We start from the raw sequence: 14,898 nt of genomic DNA, 5'->3' as shown, positions 1-14,898 counted from the left end.
ACATAGTGTGGCTCAAAAGTTTTTCGCGTCCGTCAGGGTTACTATTTATTAAACGTTTTACAAGGTCTCAAAAATTTGAGTTATTACACAAAGGCTTATGTGAAGAAGTGCGACAAGTGCCAGAGGCACGCTCCGATAGTATGACAGCCCCTAGAAAGGCTTACGTCGATCAGCACACCCATCCCTTTTGCAATGTGGGGAATGGACATACTTGGACCATTTCTTATGGCATCGGGACAGAGGAAGTTCATTGTGGTAGCCATAGACTACTTTACAAAGTGGATTGAGGCTAAGGCTTAGCCAAGATAACCACCAAGCAAATTACCCAATTCTTTTGGGAAAATGTGATATGCCGATATGGAATCACACGCATCCTTGTCACGGATAATGGGAAGCAATTTGATAATGGAGAGTTCAGAGAGTACTGTGACGATAACAGCATAGAACTTCGCTTCACCTCGGTTGCACATCCTCAGGCAAACGGCAAGCGAAAGTTGTTAACAGGATCATCCTTGATGGACTTAAGAAGAGGGTGGAACGCTCGAGAAACACTTGGGTGGATGAGTTGCTGCCTATAATATGGGCATATCGTATCACCTACAAAGTGACAACTGAAGCTACCCCATTCAAGCTGGCTTACGGAGCCGAGGAAGTGGTGCCCCTTGAGATCACTCATGGATCCCCTAGGATCGAAGCTTACGAACCAGAGACAAACGAGGAAGGCATGAGGCTCACTCTCATTGACGAGGTCAGGGATGAATTTAATGCCCACAATACAGAGCATCAACGAAGAGCCTCCCTCTATTACAATAGATGGGTTAAAGAAAGGTCCTTTCAACAAGGAGATTTGGTTCTGAGGAAGATTGAGGCATCAGGAGTAGGGGAGAGAGGCAAGCTAGCCCCCAACTGGGAAGGGCCTTATAAGGTCAGGAGGACATTGGGACGAGGATCCTACAAGTTAGAGACCCTGAATGGTGATAAAGTGCCTCGCACTTGGCATGCTTCGAACCTGAAGGTTTATTATATTTAGGACATTCACTACCTGTTCCTAGTACTTAGCATTAGTTTTACAAATAAGGTCGACGAAACCATCTTATGTAAGGGTTGAACCCATTTCTTAGAGATATTATCTATTTATGCAAGTTTATTTCTATCATCTTGTCTACCAATTTATTTAAGTACGAGCATCCAAGAATGCAAGTCCCGAAGGACCAAATGTCGAAAATAAAAGACAAGTATGAAATGAAATTAAATATAGTGCATAGATAAAAGGTCCCGAAGGATCATAAGTTAGAAGTCCTGAAGGACCAATAGGTTAGAAACCAATAAAAGTTCAAATAAATAGGTTCTGAAAATAAAAGCCACATACGGCAATCAAGGCCATGCAAGGCCATATCATTCACTCGTCAGAAGAATCCTCCCCCTCTCTATCTGACCCTTCCTCAGAAGAAGAACCACTGCTCGCCGGAATTGGCTCCCTCATCTTCCCTCGAAGGGCTGCCCTGGACTTAGGGCTACCCAAGGGGGCTTTGCCCTTAGAGCCGGAACCGGAAGCCGAGTGGCTGGAGCTTAAATGGGACCTCATACGAGGAGTCGAGGGCACTGATTCAGAAGGTTGCTCAGATAAGTCCATAACAGGCATCTTCCAAGGGCAAGAAAGAAGGCTTGGATGAACCACGTCCGGCCATACGCCTTGAGCATCTTTGACTCCCCTATTCCAACCTATTTCCATGTTAATGGGGCGCATCTCGTCATCGTGCTCATCTATCATGGTAGTGAACCTATTGGATCTATGATAAGCAGCCTCGAGGTCCTTCCATTCCTTCTTCCTCTTCTCTTCCGAGCTAGCATACTTCTTCTCCATGATGGCAAGATTGCCCTCCACCTCATGGGCCCTAGACTCCCATTCCCCTAAGGAAATTGTAATAACCCCAATTTTTGGGAAATTTTTTGAAACCCTTATGAATAGTGTTTTTACTGAATGAGAAAACTTTTCATGCCACACTATGTAGGGGTTCTGATATGGATATTCTGAGATTTTATTAGTACTTTATATGGGATATAAGTGTATGTAAAGATCGTCAGAATCCAAATCCGAACACTTTGATTTTTCCCGGAAAATCCACTAGATACGGAAAGAATTGAGTATAAGGTAACAGGATAAAAAGGATTTAAATTAAAGGATTATAAGAGAGGATCATAAAAGGGATATAATATATTGAGAAAGGTTAAGGGAACCTAAGTAATAAGATCCCGGGTATGATCCCTCAAACGATAAACGAGAACGAAAGTTAAGCGAAGCGTAAAACAAATAAACGGTCAAGAAACAAGCTTGTAAAAGAAGAAAGGGAGACTAATCAAGTGGAGTAGAAAATAGATGACATCATCACTCCATAAGAATTAGACAAGTGGCTAGATGGTGAGGTAAGCATGGTGATGCAAGCATTAATCAAGATATTTATCCAAGATTAAACCTCCACCAAGTATTCTAATCATATTTTTTAACCAAGTAATCAACCAAGCAACTCCTTTCTTCTCTCCCCACCTTGTAGCTTCGACTTTTTCATAAAAATGGAGGTTTAGAAATTCAAAGTCCAAGCTTGGCTCATTCATAATTCTCAAGGTAATTCCCATGGCTTCTTGATATTATAACTTAGTTATCCTAGAAGTTTGAGCTTCAAAAATCATGTCTTTCTTAGCTAATTAATTCATCAAAGATGATGATGAATAGTAATGAATAGTAACTTTCAAGAACTAACTTTGATTTCTTGATTTCTTTTGGAAGTTCAAGGTTGTTTAAGCTTAGATCAGGGCTCTCTTAGGAATTTCAAGGCTCTTTGATGGTATTAAGAAGCTCCAAGAAGGTATAACCAAGCTTTCCCCTTTGATTTAAGTTATAAGTTTGTATGAGCTTGGATTGTAAATGGAGGTTTTAATGGTTGAATTAGTGAATGAGAGATTAAGCATGTTTAGTTATGTATGTAAGTTATTGTAGTTAATTATTGAGCCGTTATCATACTTGGTATTAAAATTATGATCCATGGATGTTTTGACTTAGAAAATGGTGGAGTGGTAGGTTGGTTTGTTTGTGGTTGATGTTTGGATTGTTGTGGTTGGTTTGGTGTTGATTGGTGGTGATTTGATATTGAATTGATTTGGTAAAATTTGGGAATCGCTAAGGTATAGCCGTCGTAATGTCCAATTTTCCTTAGACTGTTTTGTGCATGACTTTTGCACCCGAACACTAACTACCATGAACTGACCATTGCCATGTTTAGATAGCTCATGTTACGAGCTTCGTTTGGATATGTAGTTCATTTGATTCCGATGTACGGTTTAGGAGAAACGACCGTTTTAAGTAACGGCGTTTCGCGAATGAAACTTTTCCCCTCGCCTTACTTTGAAAGATAGGTTAAAGACCAAAAAGGGTTAATTAATGTATGAAACAATTACGGTAAGAGTGTTAGGCAGTTGGTAAGACACCCGCGAAGGAATCGCTTTAAAACTCGTAATGATTAAATTATTAAAAATTGTGGAGCCGAGGGTACTCGAGTGACTTAAGAGAATCAGTAAGCGCAAAACGAGCGTTAGAGTCTGAGTTGGTTAGAGTATAGATTTACAAGTGACTTTGGTTTAATTTCAACTTACTTGTTGATTATAGGTTACCAGACTCGTCCCGAGCCATTCGTAACCCTCAGTCGCTCAGGCAAGTTTTCTACCCGTTATACTGTTGTTGTGATGTATATATGTATATGCATTATCTTGTGATAGATGCATGTTGGTTAATTAGCAAATTTTGCGATATATTGAAGCATGCTGATATGGTACATATATGCATGCCTGTTTCGTATTCTTGCCATATATATCTGTTGGTTCAGTTGATAATACCTATGCTAGAGAATAGCGGTAATTTGCATATACCCTTAGTATAGGGACCCAAAGGTGAAAATATTTTCTAAAACCGGGAGTCGAGGATCCCGAGTAGATTATATATATATATTTATATATATATATATGGTTATAGTTTTCAAAACTATTAATCGAATAAGGTTTATTCGATAACTTTATTTTATTAATGAATATTATCTTGAATATTCATTCGTGGACTTATGACTCCTTTATAATATTTATTGAATATTACTTGGATATTCATTTGAGGATGTATGACTCCTTTATTTTATTTAATGAATATTATTTATAATATTCATTCGAGGTATTATGACTCAGCTTATTATTTAATGAATATTATTTCGAATATTCATTCGAGGGCTTATGACTCAGCTTATTTTATTTATTGAATATTATTTGAATATTCATTTGAGGATCTATGACTCCGATTATTTGCTGAGATATATTCTTTATTTTATTAAAGAATAAGGTGTCGATAATCAAACTCACTTTTGATTATTCAAATAAAGATAGTACTTTCGTATAGGTATATCTTTGGATATTTAATATTCATTTCAAGTATAAGTTTCAAAACTTCTACTTCAATTATTTTTATAAAGATTATTCTTTATGGAAATATTATTTAAATAATAATATTCAGATATTTTCTAATATATTGGGATTGATTTATTTTATTAAATCAGCATCACTCCAAACATTCTTAAAAATGTTTTGCGAGTCTTCAAAATGATTTTTAAAAGTTAGAGCCGATCCCAAAACTCATTTTTATATTTAAGATCCTCCTTTCAAAGGGGATTTAAATACTCGCTCAAAACCTGAGGGATCCGGCTCTGTGGTGTGTTTTATATTCGCAACAAGGTTGCTGTTTTGTTAAATGAATCGATTACTTACCCAACACTCGGGAAGTAAAATTCTTGGAACAAGTTAATCCATTAACAGGCATCGCCTGGGAAATATCGGTGAGTTCTCCTTTCCAACTAGATACGACTTCTTGGTGGAGCCGTATCAACAAGTTTCTACTTGGGGAAAGGGGGAACGAGCTTTACGTTTCAGAGTCATGGATTTCATCTGAACTAGGAGTGGCGTAAGTGGTCGAGTGGCGCCGGCCCAGCCTTATTATATTGGCCCAAATGGCCTGGAAGTTCCGCTAAGGCGGTCCATTCCTTAGGAGTTCAGTGTTCGGTTGACAAGTAAATCCGACAGGTTCTCCTCTACATGTAGAAAATGGTGGGGTTGCACTACTACGACTGATCATCGTAAGTGGTCTTCCTGGCGCGGCAAACTCCCGTAATGAGTTCATCATCCAATTGGATATTTCTGCAACACTACCCAGAGCACTTCGATAGAAAGGCTACGATTGGGCGATTGTTGAGTGTTGGCAGGGTCAAGTTTTCAAAATGATGTTTGCATCAAATGAAGTATCTCGTAACTTCATTTTATTTTGATGATATTTTAAAGATTTAATCTATTCAAATCTGGTCTTGTAGTCTCATCTACGTGATGAACTTTTGAAACTAATTATAACTTGAACGGTGGTAGTTCAAGTAGTATTTGGAAAAGATATAAGTATATTGGAGTATCTTGTAACTTCATCTTTTAAACTTATATCTAGTAAATGATTATCTTATGCATGTCAAAGATTTTCAGAAAAACGTTGAGACAAGGTTAGATATATGAGATCACCTTGCAACGATAGTTTTATACAGTTATAAACTGGAACTCTGTGTATATTATACATGGAAGAGGACTTCCAAGATTTTGAAAAGTATATATGTATATATACTGAATATTTTGCGACTTCATCGCATTAAGATATCAAACTTGGTTCATTTCTTTTGACCAAGACTTTCCTGAGTACTATGAGAAGGCTCATATATTGTTAATCATTATACATATTATTTTGGTGGGCTTGCTGCTCACCCTTGCTTTCTTCTTTCATCACACAACATCAGATAGACAAGATGAACAGGACCAAGCTCCCAATTCGCGAGCGGATAGGAAACGTTCTGCAGCTTCCTATAGGCATTGAAGTCGCTGTAGCTAAGGTGGGAACTACCAATAGACTAGGCTTCAACTTTTGATGTACCAGATTTATGTATACTTATGAATTGTAATAATGGCAAAGAAAATGTAAATTTATTCAGAAACCTTTTAAGGTGTATTGACATATAATTGTGGAATAAAACGACTTGTGATTATTTTTGGATATTCATCTCTGAGACTATAACTTGTGGTATGTGTGTTTATTGTGGGGTCACAGTACAGAGTAGTTGATTGTGTATTAAGATTGGGTGTTATTAAGGGAAATGGAACTCGTGACAACCTGGATTCCCGATCCCGGATTTGGGGGTGTTACAGAAGTGGTATCAGAGCTAAGCATTATAAACCTCAGAGATGATGTGACGTTAAGATAATAAGTTCACTAAGATAATAAGAACTCTTGCCAAGTTCATAGTCGGGCTACCTAACGTAGTACTGACAGTTAAAACCCTTATGGGAACCCTTATAAATATCGTGATATGAGCGTAGTTCGTTATCGTATATGGTAGCGGGACTCCGAACCCTGAGGTTGAGGGGCAACAACGCGATGATGTTTTATTACTAATTGGAGATCGGATTGTGGATCCGATAGAGTGTCCTAATGCAGGACCGGATGATGTTGATATTGAGGATGTAGCGGTTGAGGATGTTGTCCTAGAAGGGATTGTTGCTGAGGAGGATCCCGTGGAGGATCCTGACAAGAATGAATAAAGGACCACTGAGGAATTGATGACCATGGTTAGGGAAACTACCAGAGGTAGGATTGGCCGGTCACTACCGGAGGTTCGTTCAAGTTTGTAAAGATAATAGCCCCTTTAACGCGGCTTACTCGTAAGACTGAGAAGTTCGAATGGACAGAGAAATACGAGAACAACTTTTAAGAACTGAAGCAAAGGTTGGTGACGTTCCCTATGTTGGCGTTGCCGGATGGAAAATGAGATTTTGTGATGTGTAGTGACGCTTCGCATAAGGAATTAGGGTGCTTCATATACAGCACAGCAAGGTAATCGCGTACGCGTCAAGACAATTAAGGGAATATAAAATTCGATATCCCCACCCATGAGCTTGGGCTCGTGGCAATAGTTTTTCCCTAAAGATTGGAGGCACTACTTGTATGGAGAGAAGTGCAAGATTTACACAACCCATAGGAGCTCTAGTATATTTTAGCGTAGAAGGAGCTCAACATACGCCAGAGGAGGCGGTTAGAGCTAATCAAGAATTATGATAGGAAGATTCTTTATCATTCGGGGAAAGCCAATGTGGTGGCTGATGCCCTTAGTAAAAAAGGAGAGACTCAAGATGATAATGTCTTTTGGAGAGTTTATAAGAGATTTTGAGAAAATGGAAATAGTAGTGAAGGTAACCGGAGCCGGTACCGAAAAGCTGTTTGAGATTGCAATACAGACCGAATTTTTGGAAAAGAACATATTGTGCCAGAAAAGTGATGAATGAAGGCAGAGAGTCAATGACTGGAGAAGAGATCCACATCGAGAAAGATGATAAGGGAATAATGAGGTATTCCTATAGAATTTGGGTTCCGAAAAGTTCAAGAGCGTTAGGATGAGAACTTAGATGAGAGCCATAGTTGGAGGAATAAGATTTAGAGCAAACCCTGAACGTGATAGTCAGGGAGGTCGCCATCAAGATAGAAGGAACCCATGACATAATGGAGTGGAAAATGAGGATTTAAAAAAAAAAAAAATGACCCCAATTATGGGGAGTAGGATGAAACATTTCATACTAAGGAAACAGAAAGTCGAGTAAGGAAAGGAGACCCAAGACGGTACTCCTATACGGCAATTCATGGACCTGTCTAGACAGAACTTAGACTATTATCCCCAACCACCACCCTGAGGAAACAATGCGATAGGAAATTCTTTCAGGACCTTTAAGTCTCTAAGCTCTCAGAGTTCCAAGGAACAGGTTGACCTAGTCGAGGCAAGAGCCTGGCTAAAGGAAATAGAGGAATCATTTGAGATTCTGAATGATTGACGAACCACAAAAGACTGTTTTTGTCACTTACCCTCCTAAGAGAGAGACCACCCGCTGGTGAAAGACCAAGGAAGGCACGGAGCAAGAGATTATAATAAACTGATTTAAGTTCAGTCAATTGTTTTCGGGAAAGTAATTCCCAAAGATAAGGAGATAGTGTAAAAGCTTTAGAGCCAGAACAAAGGCAGACGAGTATGATGAATTATGAATCTAAAATGTAAAAGTTGTCAAGATTCGTTCTAAGGACACGAATCCAGAATGACGGGATGTTTGAAATCAATGCTTATGTTGTGTTGGTTCATGAAATAATGATAAGAGAAAGGGAAATAAAAAGAAACTGAAGTGGAAAGGAATATAAAGGCAATAGAGTTTGAGGAATGATAAGGGAGTTGGGTATGAGGAAACCCTAAAGACTCATAGCAATAGAAATAGAAAAGTATGTAATCGTCAGGATGATGATGATCCACCATGAGTTAAAATTGATGGTTGAAGGCATAAGAGATACATATATTGTACCCCCTTTAAGTTGGGAGGATTCAAGGAAACCTTTAGATAGTTCGAAGGATAAATAATAAGATGCGGATAGACTAAGGAGACAAGAAAGTAAGAAAGTAGGAAAATTGGATGAAGGAAGTGACCTTCAATAATGTGAAATGTAAGACCGGTGGCTCGATACTCAGAAAGGGAGACGCCAGGTATGAGAGGTATCCCAACATTGAGATGACTGTTGAGATAAACAACAAAAGTAAATATGGAATTATTAAGAAGAAGTTCACGTTGAACACGACCAATATCTTCCAGAACATCCCTGTTGTCATTACCAAATTAGGACAGAAAAGCGGATAACCGTTGTTAACTTTTGGAGGCCATAATTGATTGACCTCACTTTGAATACAGATGTTATTGTGAAATTAGGCATATACTATCGAGGTGGGAATGATTGAATAAGACACCCTTATCAGGGATATATGACTTGATTTATCCATGGAAGGATGCAGGTACCTTTTAAAGGTGGAATTAAGGATAGAACATCGGTAACTTAAAATGAATCCTAGGGGAATGCATAAAGGTTGGCATTTCACCCTTAATAGGGACAGTATGAGTTTTGACAGTATGATTTGGAAAGGGTTAAGGTAACAACAACCTTTAAGAATCAGTGGAGAAATTTTTCAGAAGTATATAGACAATGGTTTTAGTATTAGTAAATGGTATTTTGATATGCCCTGTATCTAGGGAATACAGGAGGAACGATTCAAGGATAACCTTAGAGGTTTTACAAGGAGAAAGGTAAAATTCAAAATTTTCAAGAATAGAAATGTTGATAAAGGAAATATGACGTAATTATATTGATGCCAAGTGAGGCACGTGTTAAACCACGAGAAGGTATGGATCAAACCAGTAATGGTCGAAATTGTTCAGGGCAATTAGGACTTAAGATAAAATATGTTCTAAGTATGATTGAGAGTCAGTCGTGACAGTGATTAACCTCTAAAGACTGAGGCAATAACTTATGGAAAAATGGTGATTTTTTTTTTACTCATCAGATTTAAGGAAAACATCTTCACATAAGCTGTGATTGAAATGAGGTAGAAAATTTATTTGAAGGTGGTTAAAATGACATTGACTGTAAGGAAATTTTACTATCTAGAAAGGCCAAAGAGGTGGCCGACACTTTAAAGGTAAGAGGATAATTATAGGCGCTTGTGCCAAAGGAATACAGTGATGATGGTTAAAGCTATGAAGGTTGTATTATGGTTTGGAAGATTGACATTCCTTCTGATGACTGTGCAATACCCAACCGTAATAGTAGTTGGTAAAGGTTTAATTCGTGTAATCGCCATGAGCGGGCTATCTATCTCAGAAGATACTATCTTGAGATAAGCCAGGACCATGTTTCAAAAAGGACTAGACGAACCCTTGAGTTAAGTCTTCTATTTAAGGCATACGATTAAGAATGGTATTAACCTGCTATCGTTGCTTTGACTGAAACTCTTCTGCAATTTTATCTACTTCATATCATGAAAGTACGCCAGGATCTGGAGTGTTCTCCATGAATCATGAATGGTGATTATGTTAACTCCTTAGAAGGATTCTATACGACATGTATGGACTCCGTATGGTTAGATATTAAGATTTCATGGAAAGTGAATAACGATAGTAGGTCAGTGGTGGACCATAGTAATGCAGCAATGATTCTGCGAGTAATGAGCCGATTACAACCGTGAGAGTTGTATTGGAATGGATGTTGAGGTTGAGTACCACTAATCGGGTCGTGGTAGTGTATAAGTTATCATTGATAAACTAATTAAGTAGAGTATCTACCTATTGAATATTTATTCCCTCTTATCAATAGAGAGTCGTATTACTATACGAGGAAGGTTGCGGTGCAAGCACAGAATTCTAGTATCGGTGATGTATAAAATGAGATTCCAGATTCGATTTTCGATGTCGAGGGAGTTTCAAAGGTGATTGAGTATAAGTTTGAGGAAGAGCATGGGTCCATAGAATGATGGACGGAATAGCAAAAATATTTAGGCACGTGAAATGCGATGCTATAATACTTGATGTTGATATAAATACATATATGTTTTGTTCTTCTATGACAAACCTCTATAGTTCAGAGGTAGGTTTCAAGCCAGATATTTTGTGGTAGTATATTTTTTTTTCATATATACAATTCTCTTCAATTCGTTCTTTTCTCTTCTTTTCATTTTGTATAAGCTGAGAAGAACAACCCTTCCAGAAGGGGAGGTATTGCCGAATGACTATCTATCTGTGTGATAGAAGCCTAGTAGGATACCAGCTATTGTTTAATTGCTTGTCAAGTACTAAAGGCTGGCCACCTTCTGTACTAACTATGCGATATAACAAGTGTTCATGATCATAGTGATCTCTCAATAAATTCTTTTACTTTTATATGAAGGATTAAGCTTTCGAAGATAGAAGCAGCTGAAAAAGGAGTAGTAAAGTTATGGTGGTATTCGGAATGAAAACACATTCGTGATACTAAGGTTGACGAGGTTATTAAAAGGTTATAGAACGCTAGCGAGCAAAAGTATAACCAGTATAATATTAGGAACGGGAGGTGATAGCGATTAAGAACTGGAAAAGAATGGGTATTGAGAAGCAAAAGCTATAATGTTAGAAGCTATGATGAGAGTCTGTGCAATAGACTTGAAAGAATTTGGAATGATCACTTAACGCGGATTAAGTTATCTTACGATAATAGATCATATGTCAGTATTGAAATATCGCCTTATGAGATCCTTGAGGGCAGACAATGTCGATCTCCCTTATGTTAGGATGAAGTTGTAGAGCGTAAGATGCTCGGACTCGCAGTAGTCCAAAGGATCAAGGATATAATAGATCTAATCAGAGGACGGCTGGTAGTAACCCAAAATGGACATAAGAAGTATGTTGATTTGACACGAAAGGACAAAGAATAGGAAGTAGGGGACCTAGTGTTGTTAAAGCTATCCCCTTGGAAACCCTTGGAAAGGTTAATGAGATTCGGAAAGAAAGGAAAGCTAAGTCCACCATTTGTTGGACCCTTGGATATATTAAGACGTTTGGGAAGTTAGCATATGAGCTAGCCCTACCCCCGAACCTGTAGCAAGTTCATAACGTGTTCCACGTATCAATGTTAAGGAAGTGTAATTCGGATGCCAGACAAATAGGGGCATATGAGCGCATAGACATGCAACCAGACGTAACCTATATGGAGCAACCAGGAAGGGTATAGATTAAAAAGGAACGAGTGCTTAGGAGAAGGATTATCAAACTAGGCAGAGTTTGGTGGTAGGACCACAATGTGGGAAAATTTACTCGAGAGTTAGAAAGTGCAATGCTAAGAGAGTATCCCTATTTATTTTCAATTTGATTCCGGGACGGAATCCTTTTAAGGAGGGGAGACTGTAATAACCCCAATTTTTGGGAAATTTTTTGAAACCCTTATGAATAGTGTTTTTACTGAATGAGAAAACTTTTCATGCCACACTATGTAGGGGTTCTGATATGGATATTCTGAGATTTTATTAGTACTTTATATGGGATATAAGTGTATGTAAAGATCGTCAGAATCCAAATCCGAACACTTTGATTTTTCCCGGAAAATCCACTAGATACGGAAAGAATTGAGTATAAGGTAACAGGATAAAAAGGATTTAAATTAAAGGATTATAAGAGAGGATCATAAAAGGGATATAATATATTGAGAAAGGTTAAGGGAACCTAAGTAATAAGATCCCGGGTATGATCCCTCAAACGATAAACGAGAACGAAAGTTAAGCGAAGCGTAAAACAAATAAACGGTCAAGAAACAAGCTTGTAAAAGAAGCAAGGGAGACTAATCAAGTGGAGTAGAAAATAGATGACATCATCACTCCATAAGAATTAGACAAGTGGCTAGATGGTGAGGTAAGCATGGTGATGCAAGCATTAATCAAGATATTTATCTAAGATTAAACCTCCACCAAGTATTCTAATCATATTTTTTAACCAAGTAATCAACCAAGCAACTCCTTTCTTCTCTCCCCACCTTGTAGCTTCGACTTTTTCATAAAAATGGAGGTTTAGAAATTCAAAGTCCAAGCTTGGCTCATTCATAATTCTCAAGGTAATTCCCATGGCTTCTTGATATTATAACTTAGTTATCCTAGAAGTTTGAGCTTCAAAAATCATGTCTTTCTTAGCTAATTAATTCATCAAAGATGATGATGAATAGTAATGAATAGTAACTTTCAAGAACTAACTTTGATTTCTTGATTTCTTTTGGAAGTTCAAGGTTGTTTAAGCTTAGATCAGGGCTCTCTTAGGAATTTCAAGGCTCTTTGATGGTATTAAGAAGCTCCAAGAAGGTATAACCAAGCTTTCCCCTTTGATTTAAGTTATAAGTTTGTATGAGCTTGGATTGTAAATGGAGGTTTTAATGGTTGAATTAGTGAATGAGAGATTAAGCATGTTTAGTTATGTATGTAAGTTATTGTAGTTAATTATTGAGCCGTTATCATACTTGGTATTAAAATTATGATCCATGGATGTTTTGACTTAGAAAATGGTGGAGTGGTAGGTTGGTTTGTTTGTGGTTGATGTTTGGATTGTTGTGGTTGGTTTGGTGTTGATTGGTGGTGATTTGATATTGAATTGATTTGGTAAAATTTGGGAATCGCTAAGGTATAGCCGTCGTAATGTCCAATTTTCCTTAGACTGTTTTGTGCATGACTTTTGCACCCGAACACTAACTACCATGAACTGACCATTGCCATGTTTAGATAGCTCATGTTACGAGCTTCGTTTGGATATGTAGTTCGTTTGATTCCGATGTACGGTTTAGGAGAAACGACCGTTTTAAGTAACGGCGTTTCGCGAATGAAACTTTTCCCCTCGCCTTACTTTGAAAGATAGGTTAAAGACCAAAAAGGGTTAATTAATGTATGAAACAATTACGGTAATAGTGTTAGGCAGTTGGTAAGACACCCGCGAAGGAATCGCTTTAAAACTCGTAATGATTAAATTATTAAAAATGGTGGAGCCGAGGGTACTCGAGTGACTTAAGAGAATCAGTAAGCGCAAAACGAGCGTTAGAGTCTGAGTTGGTTAGAGTATAGATTTACAAGTGACTTTGGTTTAATTTCAACTTACTTGTTGATTATAGGTTACCAGACTCGTCCCGAGCCATTCGTAACCCTCAGTCGCTCAGGCAAGTTTTCTACCCGTTATACTGTTGTTGTGATGTATATATGTATATGCATTATCTTGTGATAGATGCATGTTGGTTAATTAGCAAATTTTGCGATATATTGAAGCATGCTGATATGGTACATATATGCATGCCTGTTTCGTATTCTTGCCATATATATCTGTTGGTTCAGTTGATAATACCTATGCTAGAGAATAGCGGTAATTTGCATATACCCTTAGTATAGGGACCCAAAGGTGAAAATATTTTCTAAAACCGGGAGTCGAGGATCCCGAGTAGATTATATATATATATTTATATATATATATATATGGTTATAGTTTTCAAAACTATTAATCGAATAAGGTTTATTCGATAACTTTATTTTATTAATGAATATTATCTTGAATATTCATTCGTGGACTTATGACTCCTTTATAATATTTATTGAATATTACTTGGATATTCATTTGAGGATGTATGACTCCTTTATTTTATTTAATGAATATTATTTATAATATTCATTCGAGGTATTATGACTCAGCTTATTATTTAATGAATATTATTTCGAATATTCATTCGAGGGCTTATGACTCAGCTTATTTTATTTATTGAATATTATTTGAATATTCATTTGAGGATCTATGACTCCGATTATTTGCTGAGATATATTCTTTATTTTATTAAAGAATAAGGTGTCGATAATCAAACTCACTTTTGATTATTCAAATAAAGATAGTACTTTCGTATAGGTATATCTTTGGATATTTAATATTCATTTCAAGTATAAGTTTCAAAACTTCTACTTCAATTATTTTTATAAAGATTATTCTTTATGGAAATATTATTTAAATAATAATATTCAGATATTTTCTAATATATTGGGATTGATTTATTTTATTAAATCAGCATCACTCCAAACATTCTTAAAAATGTTTTGCGAGTCTTCAAAATGATTTTTAAAAGTTAGAGCCGATCCCAAAACTCATTTTTATATTTAAGATCCTCCTTTCAAAGGGGATTTAAATACTCGCTCAAAACCTGAGGGATCCGGCTCTGTGGTGTGTTTTATATTCGCAACAAGGTTGCTGTTTTGTTAAATGAATCGATTACTTACCCAACACTCGGGAAGTAAAATTCTTGGAACAAGTTAATCCATTAACAGGCATCGCCTGGGAAATATCGGTGAGTTCTCCTTTCCAACTAGATACGACTTCTTGGTGGAGCCGTATCAACAAGTTTCTACTTGGGGAAAGGGGGAACGAGCTTTACGTTTCAGA

The 14,898-nt window shown here is 37.2% G+C and overlaps 1 protein-coding gene across 1 annotated transcript; it reads left to right on the top strand.

The window, feature by feature from the left end:
- Window positions 1-357: 357 nt before the first annotated feature.
- Window positions 358-1,030, top strand: LOC141719452 (uncharacterized). The gene is made up of 2 exons (XM_074521833.1): window positions 358-421; window positions 477-1,030. Exons 1-2 carry the CDS (start codon window positions 358-360, stop codon window positions 1,028-1,030), a joined length of 618 nt encoding a protein of 205 aa, XP_074377934.1.
- The last annotated feature ends 13,868 nt before the right edge of the window (window positions 1,031-14,898 follow it).

Source organism: Apium graveolens, chromosome 4 (assembly GCF_009905375.1).
Source record: "Apium graveolens cultivar Ventura chromosome 4, ASM990537v1, whole genome shotgun sequence".
NCBI classification, from domain to species: Eukaryota; Viridiplantae; Streptophyta; class Magnoliopsida; order Apiales; family Apiaceae; genus Apium; species Apium graveolens.
The sequence above is the reverse complement of the archived record's forward strand: the minus strand, read 5'-3'. Positions and strand labels throughout refer to the sequence as shown.